We start from the raw sequence: 17,327 nt of genomic DNA, 5'->3' as shown, positions 1-17,327 counted from the left end.
GCGGCGGCAGGCGGCGCAGCGATCGCAAAGCTCGAGGCGTATAGCAACAAGTCATATTGGCTCAATTAGAAAATCGAATAACCCGAAGTACATAGCAGTGTGTTCTAACGGCACTTTTCTAAAGGTTAATTACGTGGCAAAATCTAATTAGCCAAGGTCCAAATAAAGAAAGTCAGCTAATATACATATGAAAAAAAAAAATATGGCTACTGCCGCCGCCTCAGCTTCACGTTTCAGCAGCCAGTTGATGAAAAAGTGATTTCTGTATCATTATTTTTATTCAGTCCGTTTCAGTATACGTTCGGCTTTCGCGGCGACTGCTCCGGGAACGCGGGTGTGCCAAAGCACTGACTTCGATTAGATTCTTCGAAAAATGTTTTTTTTTTTTTTTTTGCGACACTACGAAAAAAGTGACACGCAGGAATTCGGAAAAGGTAGGAATCGCTATTTTCTCACGGGCGTCACAGACGCATCTGGTAGACAGACTGTAAGCGATGACCGCGAGTTGGGGCCATTCATAAATTTATGCACACAAGGCCACACGTGTACGCGCATGGTACATCACCTAAACACCATTCGTACTCACTTTACGCACACATCGCAGGCTCGACCGGTTACAATCCCCCGGTAAGGGTAAATACACAAACACTTGTGTCGTCCTGTCATTTTGTTCTCCTAGTGTCTGTGTATTTACACTGTTGTTCGCAGATGTTTATCCAATACCAACTTGCCCAAATGTCGATCCCCGGTCAGGCCCTCGCGCTGGGCTGCACACGGGATGTGACGCTCGTCCCACAGAACATAGACACACAATCCCAAAATCCTGACACGCATCCCATGGAGGAATGTCTCACGCATCGACCCCACAGGTAAATACAGGAACAAACACGCTATATTTACGTCCAAAGATGGCTAGGGCTCTCGGGAGCTATTTGGTGCGATCGGCTGCAGCCGCTTACGTACAGACCGAAACGCCGCTGTGAGCACCGACTCTACACCGTCTCAAGGGGAGGAACGGAGTAGGAGCGACAAAGGAAGATGCCCAAAGTTCGCTAGGAGACGTTTATTAAAACGTCAACTTTACGGGTGGTACGCACATGTACTTACCCCTAACTGTGAGCCGTGAGGGCTTAGACAAAAACTGGGGCGCCAAGCAAAAGAACTTGACCCTCTCGCGGGTAGACGGGAAGGACCAAGTGGAGCTGGCCACTGGTCTCAGTGGTGTGAAATTGAGAACACGAGTGCTTTAGCTCAGCGGCAAGCATCACGCGGCGCACTAAGCGCCTAACGTGCTATTAAGGGTTAAAATGAAGGTTCGAGGTAAGGCACGAGCCGGCAGCCGGAAGAAGCTTATCTTTTTTATTGTGCCATTTTGCGACAGGGCATCAAAGAAATGGGAGGATACATTATCGTGTTGGCATGTAGGATTATGAAGACAGAGAAAGTGAATAGGGATAAGAAGTGACTGAATGCAGGTGGCTTCGTGCACTGCCGAATGTTGTATGTCTCAGCAAACAAGTCCAACAGTTGCTTGAAGAGAGGACCATGCGTCCAATGACGAATGTCGAATTTCCGGCGCAAAATAGTGGTGACCGCATTATGACGAGATCGGGGCGTCTGGACAGGCCTTCCCGAAACGGCTCCCGTCAAGGGCGCGTCACGCGTCAAGGCCTGAGGGGGCTCGGAATCCCGCCCCAAACATGCCAACGATGTCAGATCGGGCAACTAACGGGGCGGGTAAGTCGTTGCATGACTGTTTTAGGACCACAACGGTCGCTTACTCCTTCAGCTCAGGCGGGAACTTCGAAAAGGTTTGCTCGTCACGGCGCACTGGCGCCGTGGAGGGCAAAGGGGAGATAGGGGATCACAGGATCACAATGCCAGCCGAGCTCCACCGCAGTGACAGCGGAAGCTATGAACCCCGCAGAGCAGCGCACATTCCCTCACAACTGGGCTGCTTGGTTGAGCCTCATCTTCGAATTACGCAAGGCCGGTCTTGATTGTCACTGTGAAATTATATGATATTAGACGACATTACGGTTATCTCAATTCACAAGTTCTTTAGAAGTAGGTTGGCGTACGTCATACAAAGCACGTGCCGGCCGTCTACACGATATTTTACGTGATGCTACATCCTGTCGCGTTAAAGTACAATTTATGTCGAGAGATTATAGCAGGCAAACCAAGTTTGCCTCCGTAGCATAAGCCCGCCTCGTAAGATACCATAGAAGTTATTACATCTGGCATATGCCGTGTCAGTCTGGTAAGTTTAGAGATAGGCAAACCTCATCAGCGTTGAGAGGTGTTGATAGATCTGACAAGATAAGATTCGGCTGATGCGTACTGGGCAAAAGTGATTCGGCTCCTGCATACGCGATAGCTAGTTCACTGTACGCTGCATCATACTCCAACGCGATATATATAGATTTAGAATAACATCGGATATGCACCTCCAGTGCGTAGGAGAGTCATTTCTCGCTCACCGTTATCGGTGTCGAATCCCAGGTCCCCGTCGCAGGACTCGAAGCTCGACGACGTGGGCGACGAGACCGGCTGCTGCTGGGCTTGGTATCCCGAGTTGACCACGCCGCCGGACGGGGGACGGTGCAGGGGCGCCGGCCGCGTCTGCGGCGAAGAGCTGCCGTAGACCCCCGCGACTCCTCCTCCCGTCGCCGAGGACGGGCCGAACCTCCCGGAGCCGACCCTGGCGTCGTCGGCGACGCTGAGGCTGCTGAGGAAGACGGCGCCATTCTTGCGCAGGCTGCCCACGAACGACTCGAAGGGCGAGCACAGGTCGGCGCCGTGCAGGGACGTGCGGGACGAGGACAGCAGCGGCAGCGCTGACTTCCAGCGCTGGCCCTGCAGCCGCAGTGACTCCATCGGCCGGTGGCGGGCGGCGCCCGACGTCTCCGCCGCGATCCTCACGCCATGTCCGCACCGCCTGCGACCATGAATAGATGATGTCACCATAGGGCAACGAGGGACTAAAGAGGATTGCAGTGCCATGATAGAATCACCACGTACGACACTACGCGTTACAGATGTTATAAAAGGTGCCTCAGACTGTTAGGCGTCGGTTGTGTACAGGAAAGTTTGAGCGATGTCAGATCAAACTTAAGAGGCTACTAAGGCGGGTGGAATTATTTTCAGTCAGCTAATAAATCAAACCTAATTTAAGTAAGGCTTGATAATCTACACAAAATCTCGCAAAATTGGAGGTCACTATGGTGCTACGGGGATGAAATTAGGTCTATGATTAATTCATTATAAATATTGATTATTTTATACGAGCTTCTTTTTCTTGCCACTTGACGGATGAGCAAACTGGGGCCCTTTAATATCAGGTACTGTTGACCGATCACTATGATATGCAACACAAAAATATAAAATACACCTCTTCACTTTAGTCACCATGCTAAAACCCGTATCTTTTGTAGAACCTTCAGATTTTTGTTGTGTGTGTGTGCTTCGGCCGGTAACCTGAGGCTTACGGGGAATCAACCGAAGTTACGGTCCGCAATCTTTTGTGCTGTGACAAGCAACTGGCCCCATCTATAGGGAGTTCTAGCGTATGGTTACCGTGTTTGCGTTACCGTTTACTGTGTTACCGGAAGCCGGAGTTTCCGTTTACCGGTGAAAACGGCAGGACACGTTTTAGCGCACCGTTTGCGGTTTGCGAATTCTGCCGGCTGCCGTGGCGCAGGTAGCGACATCTGATGAATTAGTCTAAGGGCAAATCACGCATAATTTCGTTGCTCATATCTGTTTGCTTTCGTTTAAAGTAGCTTGAATATTTCACTTCTCGGGTGAAGTGTTCACAATAACTAGTTGTTTTGAGAATTCTGTAGACATCTCCTGTAGAGTTTTAAAAAGTAAACGGGTCGGTGGCGCCATCTACCGACTAGAGTTAGAGTAAAGGTAAAAACGAATTTGCGTCCGCGCTAAATATTTAGGCAATAAATTAGCAAAATTATGTTGTAGTAATTACTCAGTAACCTACACTACCTTGCCCAGCACAATTTTAGAGACATACAAGCACTTTGCGAGCTTAAGAAACTTATCTCAACTATTTCAGGCGGGCAAGGCTTAGCACGAGTAGGGGCGGCCATTTTGCTCGCCCATCTGAGAAAAATTGTCTCTTTTTGTTCATCTGAGCATTATCTAACAAAAAACTCCCACCTACCCTCGCGGGAACCCCTGTGTAGATGCGACGCATAGGCGGAGTGCCGAAGGGACCGCGTTTTATAGCGCGCATAACGTTGAGGGGACTGCGTAAGCCGGTCCCAGTCGATGACGACGTTGGCGTACTTGTAAAGCGGCGTGGACCCTAGGTGTTTGAGCCAAGCGTGGATGTTGCTTCGCCGGAGAACGGCACACCGGTTATATGCGCAGCGCGCCCGAAGGATGGGCAACCGCGGAAGAGAAAGTACTGCACATGCGCCGGCCCCAGCGCGTCTGCCGCGGCTATGACGCAACGTGCCGCGGCTATGACGCAACACAATCCAACACAATCCACTTTAATCCAATCCAAATCCAATCCAATCCAAGCCAAGCCAAGCCAAGCCAAGCCAATCCAATCGAATCAATCCAATGCCCCTCGCGAGAGAGTGTTCGCTATCGGAGAGGAGAGGGGGTGAGCGGCGGAGAGCGCAGCTGGCGCGGCGAGGAGTATGTGGGAGGGGTGGACAACGCCGACGACAACGACGACGACGACGACGACGACGACGCCGTAGGGACAAGGCGAGTGAATCGATGCTCTGCATCTAATAAAAACGTAATAAACAGCATCAAGTAAGATTACGTTTACCGGCTGTACCAAGCATAAGTGTTGAGCGCATTGCATTTGCTGTAATCAATACGCGAGGGTACAATTCGTCTGCTCAGGAAGCTCGCTGGCGACGGTAAACCCTGTGCCGTTAAGTTCCCTTTCGCGGTATACCTCTCGCGCATGCGCAGTCGACTCCCACAAACACGGTAGACGGTAACTTAAAAACAGTAACGCTATGCTAAAACTCCCTAATGGGCTAATGCGCAAACGTTAACATTCGCGTCAACATTGCCACGTCGAAACGCCTCTTTTCAGTAATAGCGTGCCCGAAGAGAAAGAACACTAGAACAAAGCCTTTATAAACTACTGCCACTAGTGGCACGGACCAATGAGGACAACTTTACTCAGCCCACAGGTAGCCTAAGTTGCACACCTGCGAAAATAGGGGAAATACAAATACAGTCTGTCAGGATTTTCTTAGCCACGTCAAAAATGCATAGGCCTAAAAAATTTCAAGTAGAAGTTTACGTCTCGACCAAGGATGAAACGTAGTATGCCGGGAAGCTGGAGAGAACACGTTTCTTTCTTACTGTCATGAAATATTTTGGCCGCAGTTAAAGGAGCCATGAAGAGAAAACAAAAGTTTGTTTTATTCGAAAGATTAGGTGTTTCATAGTACCCCAAGCGCTTTCCCGGAAGCAAATGATGCTTTATTCACTGAGAAATAAGGCAATTTAAGCCAAAATTTTAAATCTCCCGCTAAAATTGCACATTTGGTGACGTGAGCAATGGTGTCACACGGGCCGGTCCATGAAACAGATACTTAGTATGTCGACTCCATATAGCACCCACACGCGGGAGTCGACCGAGACGGCGGCCATTTTAAAAATGCTAGTAAAACCTAGTGCACCCGCAGCCCTAGTCATGGAATCGCCTGATCCGGAGAACAAAACTCTCGCCGAGGAGCTCGGGCTTGCATTTAACAACCTCACACCACTTGAACGCTCAACGCTTCTAAGTGCACGAGCGGCAAGAGTTGTGGGATACGCGGTGGACGGGAAAGCGACCATTCCGCGATAGCCACAACAGACGAACGCCCTGCCGTCGGCACCGCTGCCTCGTCAGCGCCGTCGCCACGGACGAATACAGACTGGTACGTATGTGCCGTATTTTTATTACGGTTAATAATAGTTCAACTTCAGTAGCAGTATCGCTTATGCCAGTTGGCCGGTGTCGTGTATGGAAAGCCGTTCGCGCGAGCTCTCTGCTTCGACCAGAAAGATACGAGCGTCAATGCGCGGTGTTTACGGCATTTTTCCTCCAAGGTCAGAGCGCCTCGAACCCGAAAATTCGTCTGCGCGACGGCGAGATGTCGAGCTCGGCCAGGCGGTTGTTTCGTACGCATTGGCGCACACGCTTGCGTGTTCGTTCGGAACTTCAACCGTTTACTCCACCGTTCTTTGTCATAAAAAGAATGTGCAGTATGTTTCACGGGCATTTAGCTCGTTATGCAAACTGTAAGCCCTGCCTAACATGCGTTTGCTTTTGCCGGCCTCCGCCAATCGCAGAGCTTAGCCCATGTGACGGCATAGGTTCTGTTGCGGGAAATGAGCTGGTGGGTCGCATGACCATTCCCGTTTTTCCTAATTATGTAGCTTATTTGAGCGAAGTTTGCGTTATAAGTGGTGTCGTTATGGTTCTAACGAGGCAATCTTTCGAATGAACCAAACTTGTGTTTTCTCTTCATGGCTCCTTTAAATGGTAAGCTTTTCTTTTGAATTCTTCGTGCCTAAAACGTTTAGCGTGGCCTACAGAAATTTGACAAAGACTGTGCATGGCCGAGCCTCGCAGTTTAAAATACGCATCTAATTGGTTGATCGCTAAACTATCTGTGAAAAGTGGCGCCAGAAAAGGGCCAGATAATCACCCAGTCACGATGTTCCATTTAGAGAAAGGTACATGCCCGGCACTTTCCATTCAATGCGGAACGTTAATTAAAGGTGTTGATGTGGTACGCCCCACTCCTGAATCGACTTAAGAGATACCAAGTCGTCTTTATTTACGAAAAGAATGCGTGGAATTGAGGTAAGAGTACACGAGGTAAAAGTACGGAGCTCATTTAACAGTAGCTCGATAGAATAGAAGGGCTGTTCCAAGAGAACCAGTAGATGGCGCTGGAAGCGTACAGGAAGTTCCGGTGTTGTACCTATTTCGGAACCTGAACAACGCCACCCAGTCATCTCGCCTCTCAGCGACCCTTGCCGCACATAGTCCTTCCTATTCTGAAACCTCTGCCTTCGACTGAGCTCCCAAATGAGTGCGCCGCCTTTTGCTAACCAAATGTATAGAAAGAAGAAGCAAATAGAAGGGGCAGGCATGACGATAAACGTCGTCGTCGTAATCACCACCATTTTCACGCTTCTACGGCTGCACACGCTGGCGAAAGCATTACACGGGGGAACCCTTGAAAAATGAACAAATGCCTGATTCTGCTCTTCCCTAACGTTAAGGCTGCCATCAGGTCCGGAATAAGGGTCCCGCTCCTAGTCCCCAAGATATTGGCTAGTCGGCCATATATGGGCAAATCTACCCACATAACAAAGTATCGCGTCAGCGACGGAAGTCATCGGCCGAACAGCGCACCTACAGACTGCAGCGCCCTCTTACTGCACTCGTATTGTTCAATAAGGAAACATCTTTTAGGAACTAATTTGTTGCCCTTTTTTTGCACTCCGTTCGCTGTTTTTTTTTTTTTTTGAAGAAACGCATCCGCTTGAATGGGTTTCTGAACCCTTCTGAAAACGCAAAAAGGCAGCCTCGTCTGGTTGCGACGCTGGTTCATGCTGGTTCATTACACCACCCATGCTCAAGCGCGTTGTTCAGCAGAAGAAGCAAACGCTTTCACTATGTTGTCGTTGCTTCGAAATTACTGAGGGCTTTACTCATCAATAGGCTATACTTGCGCTTAATGAAGACTTTTTGCTCAATCATTTTATGTTTTATCTCTGTTTTTTTTCTTTCAGGATATGCCAGTGATGGTATGGCCGAGGTGGACACCAGTACGATGACCGAATTTGCCTGCAATATTTTTAACTTCTAGGCATCTGGAGCTCACACAAGGAGGGGGAGATACGAATGACTGAAGCATGCAGACCCCGGATGTAGAAGACAATGTGCTTTTTTTAAGAGTGTCTATTTTGCCACAGGGCATAGATAAGGGGGGTATGAGTTGATGATGACGAAAGATGATTAAATGAACATGAAAATGTTCGCTTCGCGTATGAAGTCTAGGAGGGAACGATGATGGGGCCCATGTATCTATGAGTTGTATGTGGATGCATCGTCTACGCGGAGGCCCGTCGACGCAAGATGCCGCAGTCTCGTCGGACACAAAGCGACGCAGGACCACAACAAGTGGTGGAGGTCGGCGATCGCGTCGCTGCGGTGGCAAACTGGGCAACCGGGGCTTGAAAATGAATATCGGAAGTGAGGCCATTGGAAGGTCACGGCGGGAAATGGGGCCACCCCACCCGAATCCTCCTAAGCGCAACCTCCTCGGCAGGGGCAAGACCCGTGGGCAGGGTGGCAGCACACGGTGGAATGAGAGCGCGTGTGCGGCGCCGAAGGTGTTCTTTTCTCGTCACCAGGAGAGTGGCATCATCCAGCTCTAACGGGGAAGTTGGAGATGGAACGGAGACTGCTATCCGGGCTGCTACGTCTGGCTTGCAGTGGTCTGGAAGGAGGTCACGTGGAACCCATTCAACAAGAATCTTCATCGACGAAACTCAAACTTCTACTGCTCAGCGTGGTTTTCCACCGGCAGCTTGCAGCGCCATCTTGCTGCCACACTGAAAAAGACACAGGCGTGCCTCGAGCTGCAGATTATTCACATTTCAAGGGGATATGTCGTAATGGACAGCCGCGTTTCTATCGCAGCTTGTCAACGTGCGAAGAGAGGCATTGTGACCGCGATTATACGCGCATACCATACGTACAGTCATGGACGAATGAAACGTGAATACGAAAATATGAACCACAACAACTGAATAGCGCGATTTCTTTCCATGCAAGTCGAATTCCCCCACACATTTGGGGAATATGTCTTTCTAAATATAGCACTAGCGGACCGTTATACGATCTACACTATCCATACCATTTGTTTTCTCCGTGTGAAGGATCATATTTTTGTGTTCACATTTCATGACTGCACATTGATTTATAATGTGGTTAAAAACAATCATATTGTCGCATGCTATAAACACGCAGTTTCTGAGCCGGGGTCCTTGAAGGTGACGGCCAAACGAGTACAAGCAGCCGGAGACTTTTCGGGAGAGTTCGAGCACAGGGTTCCAAGCGCGAGCGCCACAGCTCTGAATGACGATGATGAGAGAGCACGCGCACTCCACCACTTCTTCGCCCTCACAGTCGCCTCTTAGCGCCCGAGTTAAGAAACACGTGACAATAGACTAAACCTTCACTGTAACGAAGGCCTCAATAAAGCCAAATCGACTGCGTTACAAGCGACGCTTCGTAGAAATCGGGTATGCCGGGCTCTCTGTACACTGCACTGGGACCGTGAAACACTTCGAATAAAGCAACTTCGTTGTACCGAGGGTTTACTATATATTTATGCAGCAGTTGCTAAGCGACAAGAGATGTGCGTAGCCTCTGTGGCAAGAAAGGCGACGACGAGGAGTGCGAAGCAGGCTTCGCTGGAGCGAAGTGTCCCGTGCCCTCCGGCTTCTGTCACGGGTTGCAGGTGGAGAAGCGTAAGTCTCGGGAGATATGTCATTGACCCGCAGCCGCCCCTTTAGGTGCGGCGTTCCCTTTGAGCTGATTGGAATAGAGACCGGAAGAAGCGATTTAAGAGAAGGCGGCCACCACCCTTATTTGGCATCGACGCCTTTGAGTGACTGAGCACACCTTTACGCGCAATGTCCCCAGGACGTTTTCATAGTTTCGGAATCGAAAATATGGCAGGACGTCTCCTCTTCCTGGTATTTATGTGACTTAGGGTAAGGCGTCACAAATCATCAGCGACCCATGACGCATTTTTTATCAATAAGGAGCCTTTTAATTTGTAGTAAGCCCCAATAAATCAGCTGGGGTCCGAGTGGTAGCCCCGTAAAACGCCTCGCTAATCATTCAGAAGCATTTAAAAAAGCTCCGCCGCAGACCACGCTGCACCTGCCGGCGGATCGCGTAAACAGCCACGACGCTCCAGTGACGCTCGGCCGGCCAGGGCATGTTCCTCTGCCCAGCCACGCAGCTGGAGAACCGCTCGAGCTCTGCTGCGAACGCTTCACCCATGTGCTGACCCGTGCGCTCATGCAGCTTGCGCGCAGGCTTGCTCACGAGCTGCTGCCCGTCCGGCCGCTCGCTGGTCGGCTGCAACGTCACTTCGATGGCCGCGCTCTTCTGTATTTCGGTTTCAAAATCGGCGATTTTTGCTGATTGCTTGCGACGTCCATGCGCGTATTTCAGCTGCTGTATTTTGCATGTTGCTACCCTTTCGGCAGACTATACTGAAATAGTGTTTCAAAAGGTCAAAATTTTCAGTGCAGTTGGCCTTTAAAAAGGTAGAAATAAGCATTAGTTATACAGATGCGTCCACAAGTTGTTTCTAGCTCCAGTTTTTGGTATGAAATGCCTTTAGCGGCACTTTGAATCATGGCTAGTGCAAGCCTGGACACTTCCAGGGTAACCATTAAATGTATAGCTTACGACTTGTCATCCCAACGGATTAAGCTCTGTCTTTACGAAGCGGAAATCACGACGCGAGTCTGAACGACTTTTCTTGCTTTAGAGGTACGCCTGGCAGTGTCTGTGGTAGCAGTTTAACAGTATAAAAAATGTCATTAGGCGGAACGTTACTTCGTCCCGGTTAGAAAAAATCAACTACCCCTCTTTCGAAACGGCGACGATGGGGGAACCCGAATATTTCCAAAATTCACTCCAAGGTATTTCTTATCGGGACGGCTTACTTCTCTGCGATTGTGCTTACTCGTCCTTTGCCATGCTGCGTATCTTCCTCAGGTAAAAGCTTCATTTCCGGGTGGCGTTAATGTGACGAATTTATCAATGAAGTTCGACTGCCGTTTCTTTTCAAGTAGCATTTCTCATTTCGGCGCGACGGTTTTGACGCCCTAAATTGTTGAGGCGAGTAGTAGTCACGGATGGCAATATCAGTGTATATACCCCTATATAATTTTATATCTTACCGAAACACTATCGGAACCAGGTGTAATATATTTTAATGGCACGGCTGTGATTTCTCTTAACACGAAGCGTTTTATTCCCGGATGCACGAATATTTCGCTGACGTCATATCCGTCCCGGAAATGACGCCAGTACAACGAAGCAAGCGGCCTGTAAAGGGTGCACCTGTGCACACATGTTCTTCTTGCGGGGAAGCAACCTTTAATACTAAAGAGTACGTTATACATGGGGTTGTTCGTTTTCAGGTTTTATATTTTACCACGAAAGTGTTTTATGCCGCAATACCCCAAGATTTCACTGACGACATACCCGTCACGGAAATGACGCCAGTACAACGAAGCAAGCGGCCTGTAAAGGGTGCACCCGTGCACACATGTTCTTCTTGCGGGGAAGCAACCTTTAATACTAAAGAGTACGTTATACATGGGGTTGTTCGTTTTCAGGTTTTATATTTTACCACGAAAGTGTTTTATGCCGCAATACCCCAAGATTTCACTGACGACATATCCGTCACGGAAATCACGCCAGTGCACGTTTTCCGAAGCGACCCGCCAGCAGGACGTCGCTCGTCAAGCACACCCACAAGACAGCCACCGATCCGAAAATCATGCTCAGCGACAGATTTCGCCGCACATTTCACTTTCGTGTTTTACTGATTCCTATGACAAAGGAATAAACCATAGCTTTTTTTTTTTTTGCTTTGTTAGGAATCGACCGGGATGTGCGTGTTGACACAGCGCGCACGAACGACTCAATAACCCACAACGAGGCGACGCGTCGTCGTACTTTCTCGCAGCGCCTTACTGATGTGAGGCGAAGCCCACTTAGGGAAAAAAACCCTGCAGCGTCGTACATTTCGCGGTGCTCAAGCGACATCGACATTGCGGCAGGGCGGAGCCCTTCAGCTCACACGCGGGCTCAACGCGAGGGCTGTTCGCGGTGTCTGACTCATCACCTCTGCGGCTCTGCGAGGGTGCCTTTGCTCGTGTGTGTGTGACTCTGCTTCGAAACGTGTCGACGCTTGTTTTTACCGTTGCAGTGGAGACTGCCTCGTTTCTTGACGAGCGGAGCCAGTGCGCGTTTCGGTCCCGCCACAGTACGCAACTTTGCCCGGTCGAGTTGTCATGTTTTAGCCTACACGCCAGTGTGGTGCTCTAACGCCGTTTTCTTTAATCGCCATGCACCAACCAGTTAAAAGTTCGGCCTTTGGCTGTTCGTCCTCACAACGGAGGCAACTCTCCTGCAAACCGGATACCAACCACGCTACCTCGACAAGACGGGCGTGGTAGCCGTACGCTTTCGTCTTTTAACAGGCTTTACTTTTTATTGATTTTTTCAAGGCGAGTGTCCAATTTGATGCTTCAGATAGTTGACACGCATGAACCACCATCATGCCACGCGAGAAAATAAAACCTGTACGCAGCCTAAAAACGTTGCTGTTACGACCACAGACGGATACGTTAAAATATCTACATTGGCTTAAACACGCGCACTGTACCATGATATTTCTCTGTGATCAACACCACGCGTAAAGTGAACGCGAAACCACGAACAAGGACATCGCTTACCCCTTTCACTTTGCTTTGTTTCGCAGATTCCGGTCGGGATTCAAAATCTCATCAAGCCCAGTCAAAAAAAAAAAAAAAAAACAGAAAGGACCGAAACTACCGCGCACCTACAGACGTTCTCTCTTGAGGCGAGTGCCTTGGAAAAGATGAGAATTTATTTCCATACGCCCAACGGTCGCCGTAAAACATGTCTTTGTTGTCTGTTTTCTTTCTTTTTTCCGCGCTCTAATGCGACACATCAGTCGCGAGCACAATGCAGTCCCAGTGCCCGAAACCCAGAGCCTGAGGGCCACCTTTCATCTTTTCTTGTTTCGTGCGTTGCATTGCGGTAGAAAGATATTCAGCCGCAACGTCACACAAGCACGCCCACCGACGAAAAAAAAAAAAACGCGCACTAAAACGGCCCCTCATGCATCGCGGGGAATAACGCGGGAAGTATAAAAATCGGAACAGGAGACGCTCTGGCACTTGGAAGCACGGCAGTTTAATCTCGACTGAACTGCTCGAGTTTCAACGCCCTTCTGGAGGGGGGTGTCTCGTTCTGCGAATTGCGGGAAATACAGACAGAAAGAGAAAGATGGGCAACAGAGAGAGAGGGAGGGAGGGAGGGAGGGAGGGAGGGAGGGAGGGACAAGAAAAACAGCACACCATAAAGAAGGACCCTCACCACTGGACTGCAACAACTCGAGAAAACGAGATGGCAGAGTTTTGAGAGGGCGGAAGTCGGATAGGGGGCTACAGAGGTGGCGGCGCACAGCACTACTCGTCCTCTTTCCCCAACTTCATGAAACCCGCAAACGACAACAACAATAGCAGCGATGTGAAAAGAAAGAAGGAGTTTCAAGAACGTCAAGATTCGCTCCACCGCATCTCTCTCTCTCTCTCTCTCTCTCTCCGTCTTTCGCTCTGGGCGTCGCACTGCTGCTCAGAAACCACTATAATATACCGCTCCACGCGGACGTTACCATTTTTACATTTAAAAAGAGAAGTCGCCGCTTCCCCGAGGAGACTAACAGGGCGGAGAAAAAAGGAGAGCAGGGGGAAGTGCCAGATTGCGCGAGTGCTTCCTTAAAAGCGGTCGTCGGAGTGTAAAGCGAAGGACACAAAAAAATGGCGGTGAAGATGTGGAAATCTTGGTCCTCCTATTCCAAAGCTTTCAAGCAGGATGCGAGACGGCTCTTTTTAGTCCCCAGTTTCAGGCCGAGTGCCAAAGTGCACGACGGCTACCGACAACGGATGCGCCAGAAAATCCAGAATAACACAAGTAAACAAAAATAGCGGTTTCAGGTACGGCCTTTCGACAGCCACAAAGGCGCCAAGGCCGAAAGCTCCCATGGCAACAGTCACATGCATCATACTGCGGCTTGCAAAGTGCATAAAAAGTAGTGAAAAAAAAAAGAACCCGTCCGTCTCATGAGCGTCATATTGAACCGCCCATACGCAGGGACAAGGCGTGTGCTCCCCAAACTGGTTGCAGTTTTCGGAAGCAAGCATGAAAATGCCATTACGCTGTGGTGAGCCGTTCGACGTGCATGTAATGCGGCCGCAGAAAAAATTCCGGTGCGTAAAACGTACCGTGCCCCACAATCCGTGGAGAAAAGAAGCAGCCGCGGAGGCTCGGTGGCTCAGGCGTCGGACTACTGAGCATAACGACGCAAGTTCGACCCTTGCCACGGGAGCCGTTCTTCTGATTGCGGCGAAAAAATCAAAGCCCCTTTCTTAAGAGAAAGATGACACAAACGCGAAGCTATCACCCATGCAAACTTGGTCAAAGTCGAAGTCCAAAATCTGAACTGCTTCAACGGTGTCCGAATGGCACAAGCGGATAGACGTCGGCTTCGTTAACGCGAGAGACCCAGGTTCGATTGATGTGCCTTGATGTGCCTTCGCGGAAACCCATTGTGCGAGTTGGCTTTCCAAAATGCCCAAGTGGTCAAAATTAATCCGGAGCTCTCCGCTACGGGGCGCCTCATCGCCTGTGTAGGGTCGGCGCGCTAGACCTCCTATTCAATAAATCGATCAATCAGTTGGCTTTCCTGTACTGCGTTTTGGGTGCAACGATTTGTATTTTGGACTTTGGCTTCTGACTTTGAAGATACTGGCTTTTGATCAGAAAAACCTTCGCGTTTAAACCATCCTTCGCTCACGATCATCATCATCGTCATCGTCAGAGAAAGTTGGCTTTTTCGCAGTGCGTCTTGGGGCAACGTCGCCATCGGTTAGGCATGAAGAGCTTCGCTTTAAAAAGAAAGCACCTGTGTGTAAAGATTTCCACGCGCACTTAAGACCTTCAGGTGGGGATAGGCATTGAACCTATAACAAAACAGGCAAGCAGTTCGAGCTATCACCACCTACCCGGCACTCGCTACACGTATGCATCGTCATGCCCCCCCCTTAGAAAACGCACGCTGCCAGCGTCCACACTTCAGGTATACATAATTGACTGAAGTGACCCTTAACACTATCGCCATCGACGCGGCCGAAGAAACGGCCACTGCTCTCGGCCCCACGACAGACGAAGACTTCCTCACCACCATTCCAGACCGTCAAACTGCATGGCGAAACTTACCCGAAGAGCACATCTCCCGAGCAGGATTGAACATTCTGAGGCAACTGAAACAACTACATATCACTTCATCCTTTGGACGAATACCCCCGAGGAGAATAAGGCGGTTCACGCCCCCGCCCACTCAAACCGTTCTTTAAATAACAGAGAACTATTCAGCTTTCTTCAAATCCACTCCTCTACCGACATAAACTAAAATACTCGCACATTACTTACATGAACGCCACCGGTAACCACCACCTCACCCATCCACCACTTCACCCAGACGAAGCCCCCCTTAGGCACCTACAAACCGACTCTACCCGCATATCACTCCTCTACCCGCCAATTATTCCACCCAATAATACGCCGCGTGCATGCTCTGTCCTTAACTTCGCGTGCACGTAATTAATCCGGAGCCCTTCACTCCGGCGTGTCTCATGGCCTGTGAAGCGTCAGCGCGTTAAACCACACAATCAATCAATCAATCAATCAATCAATCAATCAATCAATCAATCAATCAATCAATCAATCAATCAATCAATCAATCAATCAATCAATCAATCAATCAATCAATTGACGTGCACCTGGTGTGGGGGTGCCAACAAACCCCTACCCTTACCTCAACCCCCTGCCCTTCTATGGGTGAAGCAGATGACGAGCTCCTCCCCATTTGGACCAGCGTCGACTGATGCAAGGGGCTCAAACAGCTGGTGCCGCCCAATGCATTCTTGCTCCGAGGCGTCTCCCGTAGGGCGGGGGTTCTGGCATCATCCCTTACTTAAGATCAATAAAGATTTCTCAATTCAATTCACTTCAGTCCAATTCGACTGGAAACACAATGTGTTTGCTACGAAATACCGTTTACTCTAGTTGCTGGGCTCGAACAGCACAACTGGTAACGATGAAATTTCCCACAGACATTATATGTTAATGACGCCCCGTCACCATAGAAGTATCTGTACGAATATAACTCGCGTACTACTCTCGGCACTTCAGTTTTAGCCAAGTATATAGGTAAAAAGGCCACCCGTGATCAGCTATTCCTGCGTCTAGATAAGTACAGACTGCATCAGATCCAATAAAAAACCCAAAGAGACCATAATTGAAGGGGAGTATTGAAGGTGAGAACTATTCTGTGATATTGGGGCTGCAATTTTACTAAACGGAACCAGTTACGAAATTTTAAATAGGAATCACGGACGAAAAAGGCCAACGCCGTTATCGCTACTAATAAAATTATCAGACGAGGGAGATAAAAAACAGGCAGTTTGAAGTGTCGGCCAAGTGTAACGGATGTTGGCAGATAAAACTGCAGGTTGCTGGATACGCGCTGCACCAAAGCCCGTCTTATCGCCTGAGCAGCATCAGCACGCGAGTATTACTCGCCCCAATAATTTAAGCCTCTCCCTATAGCTCTTTAGACGTCTACGCCCGGCGAAGCCCGGTCGACTTGCAACCTACTTTCCCTATCTTCTGCTGCTTCTTTCCTGCATACTTGTCCGCCCATTATTTGTTTTCTGTCGCCAAGAGAGCTTCCGAGAGCCCACCAATCACTTTTTTAAAAAAATTCAATTTTCAGTTTTCGCTGCTCTCCTCAACTATATACTAACTCCCTTATCGGCACACTCATCGAAGTCAGGGGAAGGAAAGGTACTTTATTTCTTTTTATTTCACTTACTTCGCCCCCTATTCTGCGCTACGCGATGCTCCATACTTCCGTGCGCAGCGCTCTTTTTTTTTTCCCCGTGTTTCCATTGTTCTGTATTTTAGTTTTTTGGCCAAGAAGCGGAGGCAGTGACTGCGCCTCGAAGAAAGACCACGCGCCGTCCCGCGTGGCCTTTTTATCGCGACAGAACAGCGGCACTCGCTGCTAGCGACGACGTCTACGCAAAATGCCTGATGACTTCTCCTCCAGACATTCCCCCCCCGCCTTACTTGGCCCGAATCCAAACGTATTGCTGTCTTTTTTTAAACACAATTTGTTTGCCGCAACCCATTTATAGTTTCCTTGGAAAGCCAAACCACGCAAATTTCCCTTCATAATCTGTCGTTGTTGCGGTTGTTGTCGTTGCTGTTGTCATCGTCGTCGTTGTCCCCGTCGTCGTCATTGTTGTTCTGAGAAATATATGCAAAGCATAATCAGATTGATTGATTGATTGATTGTGGGGTTTAACGCGCCGACGCAACGCAGGCGATGAGGCGCGCCGTAGTGGAGGGCTCCGGA

At 49.4% G+C, this 17,327-nt stretch overlaps 1 protein-coding gene across 2 annotated transcripts in view; it reads right to left on the bottom strand.

Moving 5' to 3' along the window:
- The window catches only part of LOC144169263 (guanine nucleotide exchange factor DBS-like), a 349,981-nt gene that overhangs the window by 245,106 nt on the left and 87,548 nt on the right, over window positions 1-17,327 (bottom strand). For both annotated transcript variants that reach the window (XM_077698325.1, XM_077698326.1), the window contains exon 2: window positions 2,484-2,941. In XM_077698325.1, the coding sequence (XP_077554451.1) occupies window positions 2,484-2,880 (397 nt within the window). In that variant the 5' untranslated portion in view covers window positions 2,881-2,941. The remainder of the gene's footprint in view (window positions 1-2,483; window positions 2,942-17,327) is intronic.

This window comes from Haemaphysalis longicornis, unplaced genomic scaffold (genome assembly GCF_048455015.1).
Source record: "Haemaphysalis longicornis isolate Haplotype H1 unplaced genomic scaffold, Haemaphysalis longicornis Haplotype H1 scaffold_2, whole genome shotgun sequence".
NCBI classification, from domain to species: domain Eukaryota; kingdom Metazoa; phylum Arthropoda; class Arachnida; order Ixodida; family Ixodidae; genus Haemaphysalis; species Haemaphysalis longicornis.
The sequence above is the reverse complement of the archived record's forward strand: the minus strand, read 5'-3'. Positions and strand labels throughout refer to the sequence as shown.